This window comes from Pteronotus mesoamericanus, unplaced genomic scaffold (assembly GCF_021234165.1).
Source record: "Pteronotus mesoamericanus isolate MK-2021 breed Mesoamerican mustached bat unplaced genomic scaffold, CSHL_Meso_final scaffold_85, whole genome shotgun sequence".
In the NCBI taxonomy this organism is placed as follows: domain Eukaryota; kingdom Metazoa; phylum Chordata; class Mammalia; order Chiroptera; family Mormoopidae; genus Pteronotus; species Pteronotus mesoamericanus.
In genome coordinates, this window is record NW_026555329.1 from 91,587 (window position 1) to 118,593 (window position 27,007).

At 49.3% G+C, this 27,007-nt stretch overlaps 1 protein-coding gene across 1 annotated transcript; it reads right to left on the reverse strand.

The window, feature by feature from the left end:
• Positions 1-20: 20 nt before the first annotated feature.
• On the reverse strand, positions 21-26,160 carry MTURN (maturin, neural progenitor differentiation regulator homolog). Its single transcript, XM_054564593.1, has 3 exons — positions 25,795-26,160; positions 16,790-16,912; positions 21-5,176 (listed from the first exon to the last, which is right to left on the reverse strand). Exons 1-3 carry the CDS (start codon positions 25,954-25,956, stop codon positions 5,066-5,068), a joined length of 396 nt encoding a protein of 131 aa, XP_054420568.1. The 5' UTR covers positions 25,957-26,160; the 3' UTR covers positions 21-5,065.
• Between the last annotated feature and the right edge of the window lie 847 nt (positions 26,161-27,007).

Here is a 27,007-nt window from a genome sequence, read left to right on the forward strand (position 1 = left end):
GACGGTCAGCAGTGTTTGGAAGGGTCTTTAATAGCAAGCGTATGGTAATTACATCGTGGGATGAGAGCCTCTCTCTTGGGAGAAAGGAGCAGATGCGGACAGGGTTCAGTCCGGGATTCACACTGCCGGAAGCGTCTACAAAGGGCAAAGATGTTTGGCAACCCATTTCACAGTTTTGTCATTTACAAGAGATTTCTTGGAAAGGAAATAATAAAGGCAAAGAAAGCATACACACCTTGCATGAAATTTTTTTCTTTTCTTGTTTTTTTTTTTTTTTTTTTTGCCTAAGAACCCCACCCCTCAAACTCTTCCTTGCTTTTGCTTATCATTAGACGGTTAAACTGCTTTCATACACACATTAAGACTGGTTCGCGGATAGTTTCAGATTTGTTTAGAACTAATGATTTACTTTCCCCCTTGCAAAGCCGCCTTGTGCACCGAGTACTGCCCTCTCTCTCCCTCTGCCTAGCTACCAGAAGGTCCTAACGAAAAAAATAAATCCAATGAAACAAAAGAAAAAAACAGGGAAAGGCAGTTTTATAAAGAACAGACTGTCAGCTTTCTCTGCGGTACTAGACAACTTGAATACACAGTTCTCAGTAAATTAAATGTTTATTTTTATGTGGCCTGGTGCCTGCTTTTAACTGTGTAATCCTCTTCAGGCTTCTAATGCTTTAAATGGGCTTCCTAACACAAAACAGTCATAGGTCCTCTATTTTTGCAATCCAGATTTTAAAAAAATATATCAAAGACAACATATTATTAACAATTTGCCCAATGAATGTGAGCTATAGATATTGTACCATGGACACCACGTTGCCATGGACACCAGAGGCTACTGGCATCCTGGCAAATTTTAGAATTATTCTGTATAAATCGAAAAGACTTCAGCCTTTCATGTTATAATATCTGGTATTACAAAGCCAAGATAACTGATTGAGTCTTTATGGGAAGAGGATTAGTTTTTAATTCAAAAAAAGAAAAGCTGTAGGTTTCTCTGGTAATCTGAAGACTAGGCAGGTGGGATATGAGACTCGCTTGAGTTTTAACTACGTTCTTTCCAGGCCCCTGCAGCTGGTGGAGTAGGTGGGCTTTGCCCTCAAGCCTGCGGGAGGGCATCCCTGACCCGGGCCCCTCCGCAGCTGACAGCAAGATCAAGTTCAGTTCACATTCAGCCTGGCATGTGATTGGTGCCTCTCTCAAGTCTGTCAGCACTTTGGAAAGACGGGCTCATCTGCCTGACAGCTGGCTTCTCCAGGGCAAGGACTGCACCAGACTGGCAGGACACCCACTGTCTCCTTGGCTGGGCGGCATATTCAAAGCTAAGAAGCCATTCCCAACACAGGCCTTGCCTCGCAACAGGCAGCCAGTCCCTTTGAGCTAAGCAGCCTCCTAGGGGCATAGCCATGAAAAGAGTTTTCCTGGACCTTCCACGATAACCGCCTCCTGGCTTTTTACTTTGTTTTTCTAAAGAATCAGACCCTAATTCTCCCTTCCCTAATTCGTTCTCCCTTACTCATCTTCTCCCATCCCAGATTTAAGTCCTGCCTCCTCCTACCTGCCCCCAAAACCATGGCAATCGGACTGGTTCAGACGCCTGTCTCCCAGCTTGTCAGTCCGCAGGAGCGAAGCAGGGTCCAGGGCCGCTCTGCCCTCCCAGCTCCCCGGGGGCCACACACTTTGTGCTCTTATCAAACAGAAACACTATTTAGAGATGTAATTGTGCTAGAGAATGGCTTCTGCTGACACGAGAAAAATGACAGTAAATATGAGAGGAGAGAGGTTTCCACTTGAGGACACTGGAATCCTAATTCTGCACCAGGACACGAGGAGAATTCCTAAGGAGGAGACTTTCTGTGTTCTAGTCACCGAAGAACAACAACGACTACGTGCTGTTCTGAGCCTGGGGGACTGGAGTGGACACCGTATGGCAGGCACTGTGTGGGGTCTCATCCCTGCCCCCGGCTCCATAGTTCACTCTCCGGTTCCCTAGAGTCCACTTGGTCTGATTATCAGACAGAGAGAAGTAACCAGTAGCCATGAGAAAAATGTCCCTGTGGGTCACTGAACCCTGGGCCATGTAAGGTCATCATAGGCAGGCTTCCATAGTGACCAACGGCACTCGCTCTCCTGTACACACACCTACACACTCACACATACACTCACACACACACACTCTCTTTCTCTCTACTGAATGAGATGGCAAAAAAAAAAAGTAAAAGTCACCCTTCTCCAGTTATTCTTCATGCAATTTTCCCCTCTCAATTAAGTTAAACTTATCCCACGTCCAAAGCCGCAATCTGGCAGGGCACAAATAAAACTATGCCTTCCATAGGCAGAGCACTGATGACTGAGACAAGTCTGTTTTCTGTGCCTTCTGGGGCCTGGCTCTCACCCATGGAACAGTGTCATCAGCCCCTCAGGATCAGGCCTCAGGGGGCTCGGACACATCCAGACCAACAGAAACACGTTCTAAGGTAGCCCTGTGGCTAGGGTCCGCAAGACAGGCAGATTCTAAATATATTTCCTGCTCGCTTCCCTTCAAGTCTCCTCTATTGTAGCTCTTCATACCCATACACATCGTAAGGCAGTTATGGAAGAACAGTGGTTAAAGCAGGAAGGGCAAGTGCCCTTTGTCTCAGGCTAGGTAAGTGACTTGCCCACGGTCACATGGTCACTGGTAGAGTAAGCGCCAGGACCCAGGTCCCTCTCCTAACTCCTGGGTCAGTGCTCCTCCCGCTGTGCCCCGTCACCTCCTGGGAGAGCATGAATATGTCTGTGAAAGTCTCAGCTTGTCCAGCCATGGAACTGTTTCCACAACAGAAGCCACAGGCTTCTCAATGCCAATTCGAATGCCACACGTGACCCGAATGTGTGCATGTGTCAGTGAGCACTGGCGGGGACGCACAGAGAAAAGGAAGTTTTAGAGGAAATGACCTGATTTGCTAATGCCTTTTGGGGTTCTGTCAGGAAAATAAGTAACATACAGCAATGTTATCCCCAACCTCCGGACAAAACAAGGGTTGTATTTCTCCTCAGCCCAAGAGAATGGCTGAGTCTATGTGAACTCAATTTTTAGGAACAGAACATTCACATAAGAATACCAAAGTGCATCTGGTCAAAACCTAAACAGTTTTTGGATAAAATACATTTTACATCAATGTCCATTCCATTTTCAAACATATGCAAATTTAGATGCTCAGCCTCTACCACATAGAAAATTCCAGTTTACCTTCGGATGGAGCAAGCTAGTCAAGTTTCTTCATCTCCACTGCAGAAGTCATTCTTTCAGCTTACTGTGTTGAAACAAAGGTGACCACACCTGAGCAAGATCTACAGAAGGCATAGCTTCCCAAACACCTGTGCACAGGTCTGGAGCCAATCAGAACACAGGTGAGGGAGCAAAGCCCAGAGCACCCTCATCCCACAGGATGAAACATCCCAGTTTGTTTTGTTAATAGGCTCCCTGGAAGGACATTCATTTGACGTGAAACTAACCTTGACTATCTTTTCTCAAGACAAGAAAAAATGTGACGCACAGATGGAAACCACTCTATTATTTTACCCAATGGCTTAAAACTGCAGTACACGGTTTGACCACCAGCAGCGCACTCCTCAGAGCACCAATTAGACAAAAAACGCCGAGATTTAGCAGGTTTATATCCACGTGCCTGGAAGACAGACAAGACTCCCAGAAGCTATGTGGCTTCTGCGGCTGCTGCTTTTTTTCCTTCTTCTTTTTTAATTGAAACGTTGACAACCTAACAGGTATGCATGTTAAAAACTTCCTCACCCCGGATGCTACGTTCAGTGAAATGTCGTAAAAGAAGCACTTGGCATCCAATGTTGTTAGAACCAGAGATGCAGAGGGTCCAAGAAAATGAGTATTTTAAATAAGTCCATATGAGCATGACAAAGGATACCCCCAAGAGGTTGACTGTCATTGTCTCTGTGAGTTGTCTGAGTGTTTTGATCATTAAAACTTCCCCTCTGAACCACGCTAACCTGCGATGAAAAGATTCCCACTTTCATATCATTTTAAAAACTCACTGCAAATAGGTTCCTCGAAGCACGTGATTACAATTTTTAAGTAAATTATACAGTGGGATCCTTTTTGTGACTTTTTTTTAAAAAAGGATAAAAGACAGATTAAGAAAGAAGGATCCCACTATATTTTTAAAAAATGTTATCCTGGTTTATTTTCCCATTAAATTTATGGCTTCAAAGTTGAAGTGGCCCTTGGATTCTGGACGTTTTCATGATTTAACAAGTTGCCATCTCATTATAAAGAGAGAAGGTAAATGTTTCATTTCATATGTGGGACGGCTTACAGTTTAACGAAATCGGTAACTGATGTCACCCCATTTATATTTTCCACTGTTAACACTTTAAAAGTGGCTTTGGAATTAGCATGTTTTAAAATAACTGACCATGCAGGTATGTTTGTACAACCATGAACCAGTTGCCGCGTATCTAGGTACCTCAGTAATGGCAGCACACTTGAAGGTCCTTTGCTTCCTTTACTCTCTCCATTCAAAGCTCAGTGATTACCCTTTTCTGCCCTTGTATTTGCACTTGTGCAGTGTGATGACTAGGTATTGTAACTCATGCTTTATAAGCAAAACCTTTCACTTACAACACTTACAAGGTACATAAAAAGCGCAGACTGCGTTTCTTCTCTGCCATGCTTTCCCGCGATCAAGTCACCTGTGAGGACTCAAAACACATCCTTAATACATTCAGAGTTCTCTACATTCAAGTCAGCGAATGTCAGTTCTCCAACATAAACTCAAGAGAGAATGGTCAGCCACAAAATGGACTCTAAATTCGAAATGGCCAAGGCTACCGAGACAACTCCATAGAAACCCACTGAAACGGGAGCAAAATGCAGGTCACTTCTGAGCACAGCTCATCCCAGATATTTTGTGGTTGTTAAAAAGGTATTTCGTTTTAATTTGGAAGCTGGGAGTCAGATGTCCTGTTTCGAAGAGCTAACCCAGGAGCACGCGACCCCACCTCGGGTACCACGGGGCTCACTCCTCATCAGAAGGGGGCCCTTGCGAGTTTACTGCTGGCTGACCCCCATTTGGGGGTGGTCTGCCTCTGGTTCCTCCTCCTCCACGTCTGCACTGTACTCTTCAAACGCATCGTCATCTGCATCCGGAAGCCCCAGCAGCTGCAGGGAAGAGAAGAGAAGCAGTTGTGAGCGCCAAAGGGCTGCAGGTAGGAAGACCACTAGAAGCATTGACTCCAAATTCAGCAGCACTTAGCAGGACTTAACACAGCAGCTACGGAGTTCCCACGGAGCCAACTACCCCGCAATTATGTTTACAGACTTATTAGACGGAACCGTCAACCCTTCAGTGGATTGGTGCCCGAAGGGCTCTATTTTATGTGGGACTCTGGAGATTCCCTGCTTTTAAGCATCAACACATGATACCACCTACCACCTATGCTCCAAGGCACAATATCTAATAATATCACATCGTTAGCAGCATTACAATGAGTGTCTCATCAGGATGACAAAAATCCATTCTCCTTATTTTCTCCCTTAGAAACACAGTGTTATCATATATATAATGCACATAAATGTGGAAACTACTAAAATGTTCAACAAAGCGGTTAAAATTACGGTGAGCCTATAGGATGGAATCTTATGTAGCCACTTAATATAGTATTTTAAATAACCTGATGACATACAAATATGCTCATAAGTGTAAATAAACATGATAAAATTGTTTTCATTATGATACAGACTTCTTTAAATTTATACACAAATATATTGAAAAAAAGACTTCAGTGAAATACATCCAAATTTTAAAGAGTATATTTTTATAGACAGTGTGACTATGGATAAATTTTTTCCTTTTTAATCTTTTTGTATTTTCCAAATGCTCTCTGATTGTCACCACGGAAATTCACAGTAATACACTGTCCAGGGTGTCCAGCCTTTTGGCATCTCTGGGCCACGCGTTAAAAAGAGTGCCACATGTAATCACACACACAAAAAATCTCATAACGTTTTAAGTAAATTTACGATTTTGTGTTGGGCTGTATTCATAGCTACCCTGCGCTACATGTGGCCTGCAGGCCGCAGGTTGGACGCCCTGCAACATTTTCTTAAAGCAATGCCTAGTCTTCGGTTAGAGTGCCATTTGCTGGGCCGGATCAATATGAACACAAGCTCTGGCGCTGGCAGGAAGCCATGACCCTGGGCACTGCTGAGCCTTGTCCGTGGTCATGGGCACCCATCCCCTGGCTCCTCAGTGAGATCCTCAGCGTGCACGTGGCCAAAGCACTTTCCACATGGTGACCCCTTCCTTCGCTGATCGCATTGAGGCAACTTCGCCAAAAGGCCCTATGATTTAAACTCGAACTGCATTAAGGCACTGAAATAGGATCGACCACTCTGTTGACTTCGCATTGCCCTCCTAAGTGCCCTGCCACCTGCACCTCCTTCTTCCTGCTTCTTCCCAACTGTTTAAATGAGAAAAGGATGAGCAGAGTCTCGATTAAAATTATGCCTTGACTCTGAGTTCTCAAGCTCTTTGCAGGTCTCACACAGCCCTATGAACACGTTCAGGGCAAAATCGTCTGCCAGGCATTCCTGGGCCTGTTATACATGTGGCCTGCCAGGGCCGGCACAGCCAGCCGCAGACACGTGCTTTCTCCCCAGAGCTCTGAGGACGGCAGCTGTCTCAAAGGGACACTGTCAACTTGGAGCGGTGAGGCAGGAGATCACAGCGCAGCGCGTCCGAACAGTTTGTAACAATCTCATGTGTGCTTGGGAGAAGGGAGAACTCCTTACTCCTACGGCTGGCTCCCTTTCACATCTCAGCAGATGGAATAAAAGATAAAATTTGCCTCTAGAGAGACAGAAGAGATGGTTTGTTACAATGGATGCAGGTGACTCATACGCTGGTGAGCAGTTTTTATTTGAAAAGCGAAGTAAGACAGAAAAAGTTAAAAATCATGATTTCACTCACGTGGGATAGAAAGCTGAAAGCAACAAATGAACACACAAGGGAAAAAAACACAACTCATAGACACAGACAACAGTGTGATTACCAGCGAGAAGGGGGATGGGAGGGCAATATAGGGTAAAGGGGGTCAAATATATGGTCACAGAAGATCTGACTTTTGGGGGTGGGCACACAATGCAATACACGGATTGTATATTTGCATATAGAAATGTACACTTTAAACCTACTTAATCTTATTAACCAATGTCACCCCAAGATTTAATACAAAGAAATAAAATAAATTAACAAAACAAAGATAATAATTAACCCTGATCCGAAAAAAAAGCTGCTCTATGTCACACAGAAGGTGAAAAACGTCAAAGGAGAAATATTGCTTGAATAGCTAATACAAACATTGTTGCTGCCACCAGTAACTGCAGAATTAATTCAACAACAAATGTAGCTCCTCGTTGCACTAAAGAGGTACCTCATCAAAAGTGGAATGGCCAGTGCGTTCCCTCCCACGTGACAAATCTGACTGGGGGTGGCTGCCCGGAGCCCTGGGCTCGGCAGGGAAGATCATGGTCAATTGACAATGGCTGTTGTGGGTCAAGAGGGCACAGAGGAGGCACACATCTTTGCAAGCGTGTCCCAAAGACACTTGCCATTAATTATTCTTTTTCATAATACACTTAGGAATTCTCATGGACCCAAACCATAGGTATCCCCCAGCATCCTCTGTCTCCTCAGCTTAGGGTGGTAGCTTGTGGAAGAGGCTCCAGCTGAGGATGAAACCATCAGCACCTCCCCTCCCCTCTCTCCCCTTCCTAGCTCCCTCCCTTACCTTCGATGTGAATCCAAAGCCCATAATTCTAGGTCTAGAGCATCAGCCACATGGGAGGCCCTTCCCTCCGGCAGGAAACATGCAGATGCAACTTTGAGAGCTGCTCAGGCCCTGCCCTTACAGGAGGGAGAAGGAAGAGAAGCGGGTCTCAGTGGCCTCCTGGACTTGGACGACACCTTACAGCACGGTCAGCAGACCTGTTGAGAGACTGGTGGAAAAGGCATTGGACCTGGCACGCAGAAGCCAGGGCTTTCGTTGGGCACTTCCGCCAAGCCACTGCCTTAGCTGAGCCTCAGTGCCCTTCTCTGTCGGGTGGGGACCATGGCACCTGCCCTACCTCCAGAGAAACTGGGGAGAGCAAAGGAGAAAGTGAATGTGCCCGTGGTCTGCAAGCCGTGCAGCCGCCTGTGAACGATCCAGTTATGTCACGTGACCTTGCTTCTCATTGGAAAGCACAGGCAGTTCAGTCCGTCACAGGGAGCCACTGCTGCATGGGTAGACCTCACTGTTCATTAGAACTGCGGGAAGCGAGAAGTGAAGTAAGAAACGCAGTTCTAGTAGCCCCCTCATTTGAGCGCCAGGCTCACATCCAGCACTCCACCGAATCCATCAATTTTGTCATATTTCAGATTTAATAATAATAGGGAATACCGGTTAACTTCTTATCTCCTAGGCACTGTCTTAAGCAGCTTCATATATATATATATATCAATTCCTTCTGTTCTCATAATAACCCTATGGAGTAGGTACTATTATTATCCCCCTTTTTCGCCTAAGACCTAGAGAGGCTGAGTAAGCTGCCCAGAGTTACCGAGGTAAGCGTCAGAGCCAGGGTTCAAACCCAGGCCACCAAACCGCAGGCTTCACACACCTGACCACCAGGCCACATAGGATATTTCCTTCCAGCTGTCACTGCTGCTCCGAGAGCTGGAGGCGTCAGTGGTCTCCACTGGGTAGCACACCTTTCTAAAAATTCCATATGCAGCGTTAATGTCTATACTTACGAGCACGCACGATTTAGAAGCATTACAGAGAACAGGATAAGCACCAGGACTAGAATCTGTCTGGGATTCCAAATAACCTCACACAGACACGTAATTGTCTAGCATTTCCACCCTGTCTCCTTTCCCATCTACGGAGGGTAAGTCTAAATTTAACTTCTGGATCCAAATTTTGAGCAGTCAGTAGACATATCAGAAACAGGAGTGCAAACAGACTGGTGAGAATTCTGGAGTCCTTGTTTTTACTGTGCCCACACATTCTTGTAAGGAAAAGGAAACAAGCCAAGAAATCCTGTCTGGTACACTTAAATGACTGCTGATGGTTATAATCATCAATTCCTATTTCAGTAAAATTTTTTCAGTTGACTGGAAAAAAACCTTTATGTTCACTCTGGACAAGTACTGGCATTTCCGGGTCTCGCGGTCCACCAAGCTTCCTTTGAACCACCTACGATCACATAAGAACTTTGGCGGCCCCTCCATCCAAATGGGATTGTACAAAAACGGAGTGAAATGCCAACCCTTGAGAATTAAAGTTCTGTAGAGCCCAGAGAGTATCGATTATCTGTAGGACTAACTCAGGGTCCTCTGGAAAGCGGTGTAAACTAGCTGAAGCCACGCTCAGTTGGCATTTAGCATCTGCTGTCTCCAAAGGCGACTCACAGCGCAAATGAGAGCGTCTTTATTAATGGGGAGGAGGGGGGTTGCCTCGGAGAGAACAGTCAGCCAGTGAGGGCTTCAGCGCTTTCAGTAAGTGCCCTGTGGTTTCAGAAGTCCCTGTGAGCTGCTTCCAGAGGATTCCTTGCAGTCGCAGTCCTCCCCTTTCATTGGGTGTGGTTCTCCCAGGGATCCACTGAAAATGCAGATTCTGATTCGGTGGGTCTCAGGGGAACCTGGGCTTCTCCATTTCTAACAACCCCCCAGGGGATGGGGACATTGCTGGTCCTGGGACCACATGCTGAGTATCAAGGTGCTGAAGCATTTGAGGAATAAAGCATTAACATTTATCTCAATGATCCATAATACTGGTGGTGCTGAGAGACCCACGCCAGGCTCCTGGTCAGTCTGTCTTCTCGATACCAGGAAAAAAGAGGCAGGTGGCAGACAACAAAGGGGTAAGAGTGGTAGGTACTCTCCTACTTTTGGGGGCCACTGTACTTTCTAAAAAGGACAAGGCTTTGAATGTTTATAATGTGAGCAAAAACCAAAAGGCATAATCGAACTTAAATTATCAACGCAACGTCTTTTATTAAAACCCACACATGCGCATCATCCTTTCTTATCAGACTTTCTGACCTGGGAGCAGCACCCCGCAGATGAACTCTTCCTCCTCTTCCAGGCTCTTGATCAGACTAAGAGAGGAAGCAAGAGCTGGACTTTTTCTGGGTCACCAAGGGTTCTCCTGTGGGGTTTCATCCCTGGCTCTCCAACCAACAGAGGCAAACTGAAAACGTCAATCTTTCTCATGCCAGTGAGCTAGAATTAGGGAAATTTTTCTGGTAGACGTGCCTCTGCTCATTGAGAGGAAAACACATAGAGTCACACAGCATCCCCGGGGACCAGGGTCAATAAGAGCGAGAAACCACGGGGAACCTTGGGCTCTAACTCCAGGTAATGCCAGCAAAGTAACAGCGACCAAAACGGCACACAAAACTGTCATGATTACAGGTGACTCAGGACCCTCCTGTCTGCCACACTAGTAAGAGGAGGAAGAGTTAATACTCCAGGAAAACACAATAAAGCTTTGAGAAAATGCGAAAGGGCAACGACACGGTTTTGTTTTGTAGCTGATGGGAATGGCAAGCTCTCTCTTATCTTAGGATCTGATTTGAACCAGGGGGAAGTCTGTCGGTCATCACTAAATAAAAGATACGAAAACACGGAGGAGAGAAATGAGTGGCATAATCACCATTATTTAGAACCATAACCACTATTATATTATCTCGCTCAACCATGTGATGACCAGCAACTGTCAACTGAGGGCCATTTAAACAAGAAAAACGTAGACTCCAGAGATCATCTAATTCACATTTATCAAGGCTACTGACACCTCTCTCTGAAGCTACTCATTACCGGTTGCACGACACAGATAAACCCGCCTGCTTACGGACGGCAATGACAGTCTGCTTGGCTCTGTCACCTGCATGATGTACCATTAGGGTATGTCGTTCCAGCAGAAAGGAAATGAAACCAGGCACAAGCAGGAGCTCCTGGAGTGGAGCAAACGCGGTCACCCAGACTCACGGGTGCGCTCCGTCAGCCTTTCCTGGCAGCAGCGATGAGCCAGAACCCGAGCCAGCAGCCTAGCATAGCAGGGCAGCTCTGCTCTGACAGTCCCCCATGTCCTTAGACTGCCGTGGAAGCTCCCTACAAATCCGCAAGCCAGAGAAACCGGTGTGACGCCCATTTTAAAGAAGGGGACACTGAGGCTGAGCAACCATCTAGAGGCCACTCGGCCTGCGAGCCAGAACCGCCAGGGCAGGGCTGAGGCACCTGCCCCCACCGGCAACACCTGGATGGACTCTGAGCTAAGGGGCCAAGGTGGGCCTTTCTGGTCTCTCTTCTTGGCCAGGCCTCCTGCCCCTCGGAGCACGTGCAGGTCCTGCCATTGAGTCCTGCCTCCTCATGAAGCCACCGCCCGGCGCTGCGCTCCTCAGGGAGCCTGCTCTCGCCTGCCACTCCTCGGCCCCTGACGCCACGTAGAAAACACAGCTTCTTAAATGACACATCATTGTTTCTGACTGTAAATGTCTTCTGTGACACCACAGGAAACTTAGAAAATACAGAAAAGAAGAAAATAAACATCACCCGTCACCCTGTCACCCAGAGGCTCTGGGGACGGGAGTGTCTGTCGGTCCTCACAGCACTAGCCTCTAACACAGTGAGTTGTATGGATTTCCTACTGAAGGATGGTTACTAGTTTGTCCAAACTAATGTTGAGAAACTTGTGACTATAATACCCCAATAATACCTCCTTCCATCCTTTCCGTTGGCCAGGTGACTGCTAGGCACGTGCGGAAAGCACTTAGCAAATTGTTTTTTTCTCTCCACCATGAATCTAAGAGTCCTAGAAAACGTTTCACTAAGTCCTGCTCACTTCTCAACAGTATTTACCTATTGGCCCCAACCACACCGGCATTTTTGGTGTTTATCATGTGTAACATGCTGTACTGAGTACCCCCAAGAATTGCGTCATTTAATCATCACAGCAACCCCAAGATAACTACTGACATTGTTTCCTAATTTTACAAAAGAAGAAACCAAGCAACAGAGGAGTTAAGCAACTTGGCTAAGGTCACACAGCCATCAAGTGGCAGAGCTGGGATTTGAATCGCTTCCTCCAGAGTTTGGGTTCCTCATCAATAAACTATCCCAATTCCACATAACCGGGGAAAGAGACCAAAAATAACACCCTGACGTTCATACTCACTAACATCCTCTCAGGAAATAGCTCCTCAAAGAACCATGAGAGTGGAGTCCGCAGGGCGGGGGATGGAACTCTTGGCGTGTTCTGCACAGTAAGTATCTGGCAGAGTGTCTGGACCAAAAACACTCTGTCCTGTAACATGGAGTCTCTCTGGACGTTCCTGTGGCTGCCTCTCCCACCACAAAGTCAGCTGCTGAGGGCAAGAGCGGGGCACTGTGCCCTGCTCCTCATTTGCCAAAGCAGTGCTGTGGCAAAGGCAGGTGATCAATGCATTGCATTGAAAATGTGATGGAGAAGTAGAGGAAACAGAATAAGATGGCAAAAAATAGCATGTTTCTTTCCTTTCAAATCCAACAATGGAGTTCTGGCGGGGAGGGAGTGGCTTTGACTGTGATACTGAGGGCTTCAGTGCCGGGAAGCCAAACCAGAGGGAGGGGAGGAGGCACCGCCTACCAAGTGCTGGGGGCCTGCGCAGCCTTTTGGGCAGGGCCACTGAGAAGGGCCACAAGACGGCCCCCGCTCTCAGCCCGGGCGTGCAAGAGGCCCGGGCGCGCTGGGGCGGGCCGGAGCGCATGGGCATCAGCCAACTGAATTGCCGCTGCTTGACTGATGCCCCAAAAGGCAGCAGCAGGCTGACAATGAATGGGTCCTTATCTTCCTGGATGGGCTGCACAGGGCAGGAACTGGCCATGGGCTGGCCCAGGAAAACAAGGATTCAGAGCCACAGATGAGGCTGTTGTAAGATGAAAGTGAAAACGTTCCTCCCGTGGTTTCCTCGACTGTAAACAAAGAGCAGCTGCCCGAGTGGATCCGGTTCCCAGGAATTTGCAGGGAAAGGAGGTGCGGAAGCTTACCCGCTCAATCAGCTGGTGGCACGGGGGTACATGTTACTTCAGCACATGCTTTCAACTACCACACGACAAGACCCCACCCTGTGTCTTATTTCTAAGCACAGGGTTCCCTTATACGCAGCAAACACGGGAAGGGCGGCAGTGGAAAGGCGCACACTGTTCAGTGGAGACAGAGAGGGTGAATGGGTCTCCCGGCTGGTCCCCAGCAGTCCTTCACCTGGCCTGGCACACTCCCTCCCATCCTACCCGGGGCACATCCTGGCAGGCAGAAACCCAGGTTCCCAGGTTCCCTAACCCCGAGAAGGTGCCTCCCATGCACCTCCTGCTGCAGGGCAAAGCGGCCAAGCCAAAGGGCGCCCAGCATGCGAAACCTCCCTCACCAGAGGGGGCCGCTGTACTAGCTCAAGGCCACCTCCCCCTGGGAGCATCCTCCCTGCCCAGGACCTAAGGCTCTGCTTCAGAAATGAACCTGGGAAGCCCAACACTAATCAAATCTACGTGTCTCCATGATATGCAGCAGTTTGCAGTGTAAGAAAACATTCAGCCAATCGAATTGTTTTCAGCTATGCATCTGAATTTTGGGGGACTGCATTCCCCCCCCCCCATTTATATGCGGTTGCCTGGTTGCCAAAATACAACCATACACCTGGTAAAGAACAGCAGCAAAAGGAGTTCTGGCAGGAGCACGCCATCCCCGGTTAAGCTAATTCTGCTGCCTCTGGAGATGAGGTTGACAGAAAAGAGAGCCGGACGGCTGGCGAACGAGGGGGCACCTGTGGGGAAACCAGCGGCAAAGGGCATGCCATCTGCTAATAGGTATTTTTTTCTGGTTAATCAGTATTTTTAAAAATGTGCCTACCTTGATAATCTCTGCTTGGATGCCTGATAGGCATTCCGAACATTGGCATGTCCCAAACAAAGATCCTGATGTCATCAGCCCCAACCTTTCCTCCCACAGCCTCCCGATCTCAGTAGATGGCAGCGCCATTCCCTTCGCTGGCCAGGCCAGGCGCTGTGGAGTCATCCTCGTCTCCTCCCTTTTGACCACACCCACTTCTGATCCACCTACTCTGAAGGCATCTCCAGACCGCCACCCCTTCATCCCACCTACACTGTGGCCATCGGGGTCCAAACCCTCTCCGCCGGGAGGGCAGGGATGGCCTTCGCGCTGGTCTCCCTGCGCCACCCCCTCCCACGCTCCCACACCCCACCCCTAACAGCCTATTCTCAACTCATCAGAGGGAGGCTTTCAAATCGAAAAGTCCACCTCCCGTGTGATGAAAGGCCTCCAGGGGTTCCCATCACAGGGGAGTGCAAGCCCAAGTCCTTCGGCCCCTGAAATTCTTCCATCTCATCTCCCGCTCCACCCTACCGCCCCCTCCACCTGGCTGCACCGGCCCATCCTTGTTCCTTGAACAGAGGTATCTCCCGTCTGCCGCCTTGGCCTTTGTACCTGCAGTTCTCTTCCCTCGCATGCTCCCCCTCTGGGTCTCCTCCTGGCTCAGGTCTTCCTTCAAGTTTAACTCAAATGCTACCTTCTGAGTGAAGCCGTCCTGCTCTCCTAGTCAAAGTGGAAGTATCTCTGACATATCCTACCCTTGCTCTCTGACTTACTGTTTTTCCTCTGCAGCGCTGATCGCTAATTCATTCTGCGTTGTTCTTAGTCCTCTCTTCCTCCCCCCACGAGGATGTAAGCGCCATAATATTTTCACTGTTTGATCCAAGGGTCAGCAGCAGCGCCGTAAGGAGCCCAAGTGCCAGCAGGTACTCAGTAAATACATATTGAATATGAAAGTGAAACAGAGCAGTACTTTTAAGTCAAAGAATCTATTTTGAACGAGCCAAACAGGCTTAGGGAATTTTTAAACATTTACAATGAATTGGTAGGACGAATGATACAAATGAGACAGAAGACACCAAAATTCCAAGTCTTGTAATAATGGATTAAATGCCTGGGACCAGCTCTTCCACGGAAAACCCAAAAGCTGGCCTAACTATGCAAAAGTGCCTTCTGAAATACATTGCAGAATTTGAATCTAGAGAGGTAAACCTAACATAAAAAGCTGCCTTTGCCCTGAGGGTATTTGCTGCCCTAGAAGAAAGCTAGGAAGCTGACTGCGCGGCTGGCCTGCTCTAAGAGCCGGGAGGACCAAAGTCAGATCCAGCGACTTCCAAAGCAGTGAATTGGGACAAGCCATCCCCGCATGAAGCTGCGACCTCAGTGCCTATTAGATCTTTTCTATAGTCTGAAAGTCTGTGTCTCCCCAAAACTCATACGCTGAAATTCTAACCACAGAGTGATGGCATTAGGAGGCGGGGCCTTTGGGTGGAGAGGAGGTGGTGAAGGTAGACCCCTCATAAATGGGACTGGTACCCTTATGACGGCCACAGAGGTGCCTTTCCCCTTCCACCATGTGAGGATGCAGATGGCTGGCTGTCTAGCGAGCAGGCCCTCACCAGACATCAAATCTACTGGCAACCTCATCTTGGGCTTCCCAGCCTCCAGACAGAAATAACTTTTGGTTGTTTCTAAGCCACCCAGTCTGTGCTATTTTGTCTAGCTGCCTGAAAGGGAGGTGGGGGTGGGAAGAACTAAGAGAGCTCTCAGGACAAGGATAAACTAGAAGAAAGCAGACCTGCAGTCTGGCTTCTCGTGACCTGTGGAGTTCCAAACACCACAGGTTTGAAATTGTCTGCAGGTGTTCTCAGACGGACAGCGCCCCCAAGCCCTGGCAGAAGGAAATAAAACTCCTCTCTGAAGGAAGGTACCCTCATCTTAGGCGTCAGTTTAGTCCTATACATAAATTTACAAATACAATAACCAACACGCAGAGATAACCCAACATACCAAGAAACCCAATAGCAGGAGTGCCAAAAAGGAGTGACTTACAAACCTTGAAATTCAGGAATCGTAGACACGGTTTATTATGCAACCATGCCTACTCTGTTCAGAGAAATAAAAGACAAGCTTGAAAATTTCAGCAGAGAAGATACTGCCTTAAAAGATTTGAAAAGGAAATCAATAGAAATTCTACAGCAAATGCCCTTGTATGTGCAGAGCAGAGGGGGGATGGAATTGAACTTGGGGGGCATGTCATAACACTGACTTTACCTCCTAATAATGATAAAGGAAAACAGGGAATTTTCAAAATAAGACAGAGTATTCATTTTACAGGCTTCTCAGCCGGCATGAAGACAAGCAGTCAGCTAGCCACAAACACACAGGTTCCCAAATCCTAACGGTGGCGAGAAGCGAGCTCTCCAGAGTGAGTTTATAAAAAACGAGAGATGAGAACCAGCATCCAAGGTCACCCTTCCCCTTAACCACACACATGGAGGGCCCCTCCTGTACAGAGCCTGCAGGACACTTCCAAGCAGTCTGGTTTCAAGTGCACTGGCTGAGGACAGGATTCCTCAGTTGTCTCAAGAAGGCTCTGTTTGCTTCCCACCCTATCAGAGATTAACTCAAGGGATGCTAGAAATAATCATCATCCCTGCACCAAACAGCTGTGTCACATCCTGCTCCCCCTCCCTCCCGCCCTCAGCCACCCTCCACTAGCTGCTATCTTTAAGCCACCAAGCAGACAAGAGAAAAACAATTAGTCATCCCAGGTTTTGTCCGCTTTCCCCACAACCACCCATGTTATTCAAAGCGCAGTCGCGGTAGAAAGCAAGAGGGCTCTTGAAGCCAAGCAGGCACCTACAGGTCTGAACGACTTGAAGACTTTTTCCAAGACTTCCTGGAGTGTCTTCTTGCCGCAGGAAGAGATGTAGTCCTGTGCTAGCTGCAAGAAAGGCAGGCAGTCCTCGCTCTCGCTCCACACGTGCTGGGCGCCCACAGGCAGGCGGGGGAAGGAGAAAACAAAGACTCAGTCATTACACTCGCTGTGAAAGACAGAAAGCCAACACGATTTTTTTAAATTACATCCATTTTTTTAATCACATGAATTCGAAGGCTTCCTTTCCACAGTAAGATCGATACATTTCCTTCTTGATTTGTCTGCACTGAAGGGGATCAGAAAATGTACACCCTAAACAAAACCCTGTGCTTTTGGTCCATAATTCACCTGCTCAATTCGCCATCAGATTTGCTTCTGCGCTGTAAAAAAGGGCAGCGGGGTTGGTATTCTCTCGCCCGTGATTTCCATTGCGCCCCTTCCAGTGCAGGCTAAGGGTGGGTTTCAAACAGAAACGAGGAGAAACCTAGAGCCTGCAGGATCCTTAACTTCTCCTCTGGCATAGTATTTTGTAACCACTAGCTTGGAACAAGACCTTTTTACCCAGATTGGCTTGTAAGTGGGGGTGGCAGTAAATTTACTTCAGAATGAAATGAATTTGGGAGAACACACAGAAAAGTCGTCACTAAGTCAACGGGGGGGGGGGCGAGGGGGGGGGAAGACTTCTGAAAGCTCAGCTTCCCCTAAAATGCTTTTAAGAGGAATCACACCCAAGCCTCACTTCACAACGTTAACATGCAGCAAGAGGAGACTGACTCTAGGTTTTTATTTTTTCTTAAGACTAAACAAGTTCTTCTTTTCTTTTTTTCCCACATGAGGATATCCATTTTAGCACATCTGTGAGACTAGACAAGTCTCTCCCATAAATGTTCCAGCATTTGGAATGAACCCAAGAAATAGGCTTGAGAGATCTACATGTAGAAGAACAGGTGCTGGGCTACCAGGATAACACCAGGGTATCAAAACTCTCTGATTAGAGGGGACCAATTAATGACAGCTCAACACTAGTTTAAGAGACGTGTAGAGGCTCGGGAGAGAGGGAGACACTGGCAGATGAGAGGGGAAGAAGCAGGGGCTGGGCGGTGGGAGATGAGACCTCTTTGCAGAAGCGGACCATGTCACACACATACCTACTCCCCTCATTGATACAAATGATGAGGGCATTGCCCCAGCGGGTTCCATGCCCCGTCACTCAATAAACACATGTCACTGTCTTCCTTCTCACGGCAGCACTTCCAAGAACCAGACCTACAGACTTAAAATACTTCTCAGATCTAAGACTAACGAGGTGCTAATGTGCCACCTTTATAGGCAATTCTGTGCTGGCAGATGGAAAAGTCCGTTTCGGCAGGACACACGCGGCTCAGCTCCAGCAGACTTCCAGAGCCCTTCTGCCCCCTCCTGACAAACAGCTTCTAGGTTCTCTCACTTTGGGGAAGAGCTCAAACACGATTCCCTATTAATTAGAGACCCTGAAAGCTGTCAAACCACTGAAATGCCATTTATGCCAGTGTTTTCCAGTGCACAAAAGCAGAATCATACAAAGTGCTTTTGTGTCCATTATGTTTTTTTAAAGATTTTATTTACTTATTTTTAGAAAGGGGGAGGGAGGGAAATAGCAATGCGTGGTTGCCTCTCGTGTGCCCCCCCCACTGGGGACTTGGCCTGCAACCCAGGTATGTGCCCTAGACTGGGAATCGCACCAGCGACCCTTTGGTTCACAGGGGAGCACTCAATCCACTGAGCCAACCCAGCCAGGGCTGTCCATTATTGAACTTGATTCTTAATCAGAGGGGATTCAGCCAGAACAATTAAAATCCCACTTTAATGTAAGTTCTGCTTAGGACCCACATTCATATTCAAATTTTAAAAAGTGTATTTCAAATTCTTATCCAAGTTAAGATGGGATTATCCATCTCGCACCACACAATAGGAAACCTTTAAGCCCGTCTACCCTACACTTGAGGATGAGAGTAGAAGTAATAACTTTAGTAACTGCCCGACACAGGGCCTGGCTGGCACGCAGTCGCTGCTCAACACATGGCAAACCCAAGTACTCTCTTAGCCTTCTGAGCCTGCAGAAGAACGGGGGCGGGCGGGGGGTCTTTCCACCAGTCACACACACCCTGACCAAATCGGACACTCTATGCAACTTCACAGAGAACACTATCCAAGGCAACCTGGGTTATAGGTCATTCAGAAGTAGGTGTATCCACGGAAACCTTGTATACCTGTCTTTTTAAAGGTGCATTTGGGCTTTAAATTACAAAGTAAACTAAGGAAAGTGGATCACTCAAACACTATCAGAATGACAGCGTGCCCAGCTCTGCCGGAAATCAGACACTTCCCTTGGTGCAATGTCAGGAGGGCATCGCAAACCTCCCGAGGAGATGGTTCACGCCGCCGTTTCCATTGCTTCGCTTTTGCAGTTGTTGATTTGAGTATATCTTGGAGAAGGAAGACTTAGTACCCAATAAAGGGTTTTCTGTCCAGTCTGCTTCAACTGCCCTCGTTTGGCTAACTCACCCTGGATTCCCTGTCGTGTTGGTTTTCCGGGTTTAAAAAACAGTTGTCACTGAATCCTTGCCCTTGTAAACAAGCCTGGCCACTTGCTGGAAGAGGACACAGATTTGCCTCCGGAGACCCGTGCAAAGACAGAAGGCAATCAGTGCCAGAGACAGGGCCCGCAGATAACACGTCGCTCTTGAGAACTAGCAGGCAAGGTGCCAGGGGCCCATTCCAGCGCTAGGGAGGGCAGGAAGGATGGCAGGTGGGTGGGCTGACACTGCTGAAAACAAGATCGCAGGTCTAGTCTTGTACAGAGACAAATGGGTGACCAAAGCCCCGGAGTCCTGCCACCACAGGGCCCAGCCACCGCGACTTCAACTTGGAAGGTATCTGAAGCACGTGTAACCTAACTCCCACTCTGGCCCTGAAAAATTTCTGACAGGGGTCAGAGAACTCATGCCTTTGAACAATGAACAGAAGCTCCCAGGCAAATACAAATATAGGTCCAGAATGTCTTGGCTTTCCAACAGGGCTGTTCGAGTGAAGGCAGATCCCAGACCTCACGCGTTACAGCAGGGGAAATGCCAAGTGAAGGCTTCGCGAAGGGGAGGAAAGCAACGGGTCTTCAGCTTTAGTCTGCAACGGCCACCTGGGACTGTGAAAATTAAAACCCAGCTGCTGGGTCCCACCTGGGACTGACAGGGGTGGGGAGGGCGGGTGCGGCAGGGCTGCAAATTCGCATTTCCAGCAGGTTCCCAGGGGATGCAAAGATGCTGGGTTCTGGGACCGCACATACCTTGAGCACCAGAAGCAGAGCGGACCTTGAACTAACTCCAGATGTGGGGGTGGGGCGTGGAGGAGCGTTACATTTAAAATTCTGAGTGTCACTACTGACTAACACCAAGTCCAAAGCTCAGGGCAGCATGGGGCTGCGGCGAAGTGCTCCCCACCCCCAAAGCTCCCCTGAGCGCCCACTCTTTCTTACAGATTCCTCCCATTAGGGGTTGAAAGTCCCTGGTGAGAACTTGGATTTTAGAACAAACAGGACACGAAGGCCACCTGGGCCCTCTTTCTGTTATTACGGTAAGCTGGGCCAGAGTTTATGATCACACCAAGTCAACTGCAAACAGGAACGTGAGCACCTCTCTGCTCTCTATAGTGTAGATGGCAATGTCCAGCTTACCCAAAAATGGAATGAGAGCACCAAGGTCACCCAGCCCTACAAATAGCGTTTCCAGCACAGAGGGGCCCTGGGCCTCACTCTCGCTGGAGTCCTGCCTTGGGAATTTTCTGCCGTCATCAATACCGGAGGCGCCCATTTTGAGTAGGTGCGGCTTAATCCCAAATGGGCCGCTGCCCAGAGAAGAGATGGCATACGATGAAAGCCACAAGCCATCTCAGGCCACCCGACATATTTCTGCTCAGGGTGGGACGAGCACAGCTGGCTGGACTATGACCTGTTCCCCTGTGGGCCACGGGTCTGTTTTAGGGTCTGTTTTACCGAGGAGGTTGCTGAGGCTGGGGGGATGGGGGGTGTTGGTTAGGCAACGTGCCGGGGGTCACACAGGGAGCAAGGGGCAAAGCCAGGGCATCCCCAGGTGTGCATGCCTCCAACCAGAACCTCAGCTCCTTCATTTGTAAGACTCAGAAAACAATAATACTCACAGGGTGGTTATAAAGATTATAGGAGTTGCCTGGAGGCTGACTCTCATAAGCACAGGACCATCTATTTAAACTCATATTAGCATAACTTTAGCTTCCTCAGGATGAATCATTCCGTGAATAAATGAAGGACATCTCTTTTTTCCTGAAACAATCTCTCTGTATAAATAAGTTAGCCTTTGTGGAAAGCCTTCTGGTCTACCACTATTCCTTACTAAATCCTCACAATAGTAATTTAATGTAGATACGATAATCCCTATCTGACAGATGAGGAAACTAAGGGTAGAATTTAGATAAGAAAGTGCTTTCTCTCCACTATACTACCATATAAACACAATGCAATCTCATTTAAATGTTACATTTTCTTCTTAGAAATCCAGAGGTTGTTACTTGGTAACACAGTTAAGAATAGAGACACGCCTAGAATGAAAATGGGGAAAAAATATGGACACAGCCATAAGCACACATATAAATTTAAATCACAGAGTTTTCCTATAAATAAAACCTTTTTCTTTAATACTGTGACCGCTGCTATCTTTGTTTTTGTATTGAGGAATGATTAAACGCCACAAAATTTTAGATTCAAACACGTTTTGATGGGTTGGCAGAAAAAAGAGGGCAACAGAGGAGTCTTTCCTTTGAACTCCCCGCAGGCAGGGCACTGGCAGCTTCATTTTATCCCAGGCCCTGACCTCATGGGCCATCCACAGAGAGAGGCCCGAACCAGGGCAGCGGCTCGGAGGAGGACAGCGTGGACTGGACGGCCTGGGAGGTGAGAAGGGGAGAGGGCCCACGAGGGACACAGGAGCTGCCAAAGAAGAGGGAAAGTCAAAGGAAGTCCTTGTTCCGAGGCCTCTGGAGCTACTGGCCTGCTCCTGTCTGGGGGACATTGTGTGTGGCAGAAAGGATAGGCTGCTGGGCTTGGGCTCAAGTCCTGGCTCCTTCACTTCTTAGTGGTGTAGTCCTGGACGAGTCCCTTAAAGTCACTGAGCCTCAGTTTCCTCGCCTCTGAAATGGGGATAAGAGTACCTACCACAGAGAATTTTTGTGATGCTCAAGAGGCTGCCCTTGAACCCACAGTCTGAACTGGGTCCCCAGGTGTCACCCTGGTGCTGTGTTTTCAGTGTTGGTCTCTGTTCAAGCTGCTCTAGCACTTAAAATCTGTGGGGAATTAGTAAACCTCACTGAGCTTCCATTTCCTCATCTGTAAAATGGAGATAATTATAGAGTACCTTATGAGACTACTAAGATTAAAGGATGCTAAGGGCTTAGAGCACTGTCTGATACAATAACAAACTGCACACTAGCGGTAGTTGTTATTATTGTCATTCTTTGACACTGTCACTCTTGAAACTTAACATCTGTCTTCCACACTAGACTGTCCTTCATTCATTCATTCTTACAAACACAGACTTACAAACACTGACACTGGTCCCAGGGCTGGGATACAGTGATGACTAAAACAGACGCGCTCACTGCTCTTACAAAGCTTCTAAGTCTGGGGGGTGGGGGGAGGCAGAAAATAAACTACAGGACTTAAAAGCACTACTAAGTACTAATGAGTGCTACGATAAGACTAAAAGAGAGTGAGGTGCAGGAGTATGTGGTCAGAAGGTTTCTCCCAGGACTGAATGGCGGAAAGGAGCTACCCAAGTAAAGATGTGGGCAGAGAATGTTCTAGGCAGAGGGAGCAGCAAGTGCAAAGGCCCTGCCTGAGCTTGGCACGTCTGAAGACCAGAAAGCCCAGTGTGGCAGGAACACGGCAAGCAAGGGGGAGGGGGAAGGGGGAGGGGGAACGGGGAGGAATGAGGTCAGAAAGGAGGCAAGAAAGAGATCACGCGTGGGCTTGAAATCAGGACAAGGCACAGGTTTCATGGTAAAAGTAATGGGCAGAACACTTCGGTGACGTGGGGAGAGTGGGACATGACCTGGATTACACCTGAAATAGACCCAGAGACGCTGCCAGACTCATTAATATCATCACACCCATTTTAGGCATTGTTCCAAATTAGCCAGCTGGTAAGGTACAAATATTATCTTCCCCGTTTTACAGATGTGGACATCGTGGGATAGAGAGATTAAATAACTTCCACCAAGACGTACAGCTAGATGTGGTGGGCTGTGTGCAAACCCAAGCAGCCTGACCCCAGAGCCCGTGTGCTCCTAACCGCTAAGCTAAACTGCCTTAGATGGGTAGAACCGCCGAGGAGGAAGAGGGCAGAGGCCCTATTTGTATCCTAGGTAGCCCTGGCCTGGTGCAAAACCAGCCCTCAATAACTGCTCGTTGAATCAATGATGTGAGAACACCTTGAGAAATGTTACGCAAATATTCGTATTACGAAACCCTTCAGATTATAGCAATTCCAATCATTTCCAGTTCCTTTCAATGCTTAACAGATTTTCCTGGAAAAGGGAAAAGAACACGGTTAGGACATTTATGTCAAGCCTGAGCTCCCTTCACTAGCAGCAAACAGCAGCTCGCAAACCTGGCCTGGGGCAGACTAGAGCAGACGTCTGGGCTAAGAAAACTCCAGCGGTTGGCATCTTGTCCATTACGGTCTCTAGAAACTTTCAAAAAGTGCCTTGTCTACCCAAGGAATTACTCTCCCCATCTTCTTTCTTCCTTACCCTATTTCATTTCATTGTCAGTGACTGCACATGTTCAAGCACTTTATTCAGACAGGTGGGAAAACGCTGAAAATGCGGGTGGTCTTGAGAAAGCCTGACAGACACTTTGAATGGCTCGATAAACATATTCAAGGCGAGACAATGGCCTTGCATTTTCTCCACCCACTTAACCTCCGCGGAGTAGTTCTGCCGTCTCCTTCAGTGCCAGCAGGAAGGCTGGGTGGAACTCTCCCCATCAGAACCATAACCTTGCGAGATCCTCGCACCAGGCCACACAGTAAGGAGGGGGAAAGGCCACTGGCAGGCGAAGGAAGCCCAGGGCTGGCGCGGCTCCTGACCAAGCCCTACCAGGGCAGTTTGTTGGGTCCCGGTGCCCTTTCCACTCTGGCCCTGGGGCTTTCTCACACTTTTACAATGGAGTGAATCCCTTTTTAATGACCTCTCACTCCTCCCAACAACAAATAACATTTATTTACTTATTCTAACTACAGTTAACAATGTCCTTACATACATTTATAGCTTAATTGCTCTTCACAAGGGCCTGTGATGGAGGCACTCTGATTTACCTGATTTTACAGGTGAGAACATTGAGGATCTTTAAAAAGAGACAAGCTCTCAACTTAGGGAACCCCAGATCCCACCTCTGATCCAAAATTTGTGGGGTTCTCGCTGTGACTGGAGACTGTTAGGTGCTTTATCTGTCCAATCGCTGGGGCGCCGGTATCAACCCTATTTTTTTATTTTTATTTTTTGGATGTGTAAAGTGAGCTGAGTGACTGCAACTGAGCAGAGTCACACGGCCAGAACTCAAATGTGGCTGTCATCCAGGGACATCCCTCTTTCAGAATGTCGCAGGGCTAGGGCCCAGGTGGGTTCTTCCCCTCCGCGGGGTGGGTGGAGGTGGTGGTGGGGGGCATGTTTTATTGCCAGCACCACCTCTCTGGGACCAAGAACGGAGATCTCGCTGTCTCTCTTAACTCCTTCGAGAACTTCCCGTCGTGGTAGGGGTGCGCATCGCCGCACACCTCGGCCCCCAGCTTTGTCACACCCCACCTGAGGAGCCAGGGCCAGGCAACCTCGCGGCGCCACCCTACCTCCGTCCGCAGGGGCGGCAGCAGCGCCAGCTCGAGGCTCAAGCCGGTGACCACACGATAACCCGTGCCCAACGCTGCCTCCATCTTACATTTGGGGGACCATTATTTTCCCCTGTCCTTACAAACACTTCATAGAGCGCCATCCTGGCCCAGTCTTCCCACTTCCCACCCCAACTCCCTGCCCTCCGCATCACCTTCCTAAATTGCCAGCGCCAAGATCCCAAGTGGGCGCAGGGTGCAAAGTCAAAGATTTGGACACAGCAGTTCCAGGTCCCGGTCCCTCCGAACCTGGGGCTGGAGCGGGGATAGGCAATTCCCTCTCATCTGGAAAAACCAAAGGGCTTTCGGGGGCCGCGGCCGGGGCCTCAGCCGGACACAACCCGCTCAGAAGCTCATAGAGGAGCAATGGAAGAACAGGGGATAGGCGTGCCCGTGTGTGTGTGTGTGTGTGTGTGTGCGCGCGTGCGCACGCGCGCGTGCGTTTTTAAGATCCGGGGTGTAATTCCGCAAAGAAGGTCCAGGAGATGGGGCATCGCTGGTGTGGACAGAGGCTTTGTGTCCAAACACGCAGCTTAGGAAATAACCTAGGGGGCGGGTGGGGTTCCCCAGGCAGGGACAACTGGAGGACTTGTGTCTGCACATCGGAAGGGAAGCGGGATTCCTCACCCAGGCGGGACGCCTGGGTGTAGGAAGCTCCGGACTCTGGATCCTGCGGGAGGGTCCGTGCGCCCCGAGCCGGGCTGGTGCGACGCGGGACACGCTGGAGATGCTCCAAGCCAAGCACAGCGCACGGGCCTCGGGGTCGTGTCCCCGAAACAGTCCGCCCTAGCCCCGCTCCCCGATCCTAAGGGCGCCCCTGCCTGCCGCCCACTGGCCCCACCCGGGGCGCTGACACCGGCTCGCCGGGCCCGGGGGCTTGCCCCGCGAAGCTCGGAGCAGCTGGGCGCGCGGCGGAGACCGGTTCCGCCCCCCCACCCCCACCGCCCACAGCCTCTGGAGCGGGCGGGAGCTCGGGCGCAAGGAAGCGGCCGCGCGGCTACACTCCCTCGCGCTGCTGCGGTCCCTCCCACAAGCACTCACAAAATTGTCCCCGCAGCCGTTGTCCGGACACAGCACGTAGAAGGAGACGCCGGGGTCGGCGTAGAAATCCATCCTGCGCTCGGTCTCCTCGGTGGCAATGAGCTCGAAGGGCGTGTTGGAGCACCATTTCTCCGCAACGTCAGCTAGCTGCTGGAAATCCATCCTGGCCCGCCGCGCCCTCCGCTCCCTCAGCCTCCTCTCCGCCGCCCGCCTCCCGCTCCCTCCGCCTCCCTCCCTCCTCTTCTCCGGTGCCCTCCTCCCGGGCGGGCAGCGTGCAGCTCCGCAGGCTCTCGGGCAGGCGGCGGGGCCGGGCAACACGGGATCCCTCCGGTCCCGGGGCTCCTCCCGGCGGGCTCTGTTTACATGCTGTGTGTAACGGGGTGGGCGGTGGCCAGGGACCGCGCTGCGCCGCGCCCGGCTCCTCCTCGGTCCGCCTCCCCGCCCGCCCCCTTTCGGGCCGCCGGGGTAGCTGGCACGGACTGCGGCGGGGCGGGGCGGGACGGGAGGAGCCAGACGCTCCGCGGGCTCCCCATCCCCCTCCCCCCCCTTTTTTTTTTAAATAAAGGAACCTGGAGCATCCCGGGGCCCTCGCGCGACCGGGGCCACCCCGGACCGTGACGTCATGGGCCACAGCCAATCACCGGAGTCTGAGACCTGCACCCTGGCTAGCGAGCCGGGTGATGTCACAGCGCGGGCCCAACGTCCGCGACTTTCCCGGTTGCAGTGAAGCAGATAAAGCTGGCAGTCCCTGTTAGCGTTTATCTGGAGTTAGGAGGCCAGGAAAGCACTTTCCTGAATGCGATTTAAATGCATGGGATACCCACAGAATTGCAGATAACTTGTCCCTTGTCTGAGGCTAGCCTTGGAGGAGCTGAGAAAAATCTAAAGGGAAACGGAGCTTTTCTTGTTCTGGATCAAAGCTCTGCCCTCCAGTGGATGTAAAGAAATGTTTCCCCTAAACACATTTACTAGACACTGATATGAACGTCCACTTGGAAAGGTGAAACGTTCGTGGGTTGCTCTTTTTTTTTTTTAAATTAACCTGAGTATTTCTTAGAAAGAAGCCTCATAAGACTGTCTTGAATATTATTCAGCTCCACTTCATATCGTATAACCTAAAATGATCAGCTGCTAGTTTGGAAGAGGAGAAAGTAAATTTTAAAACAAGAGAACATGGCCCAGCGATTGCACCTGTTGAGCGCTCACTGGCGGC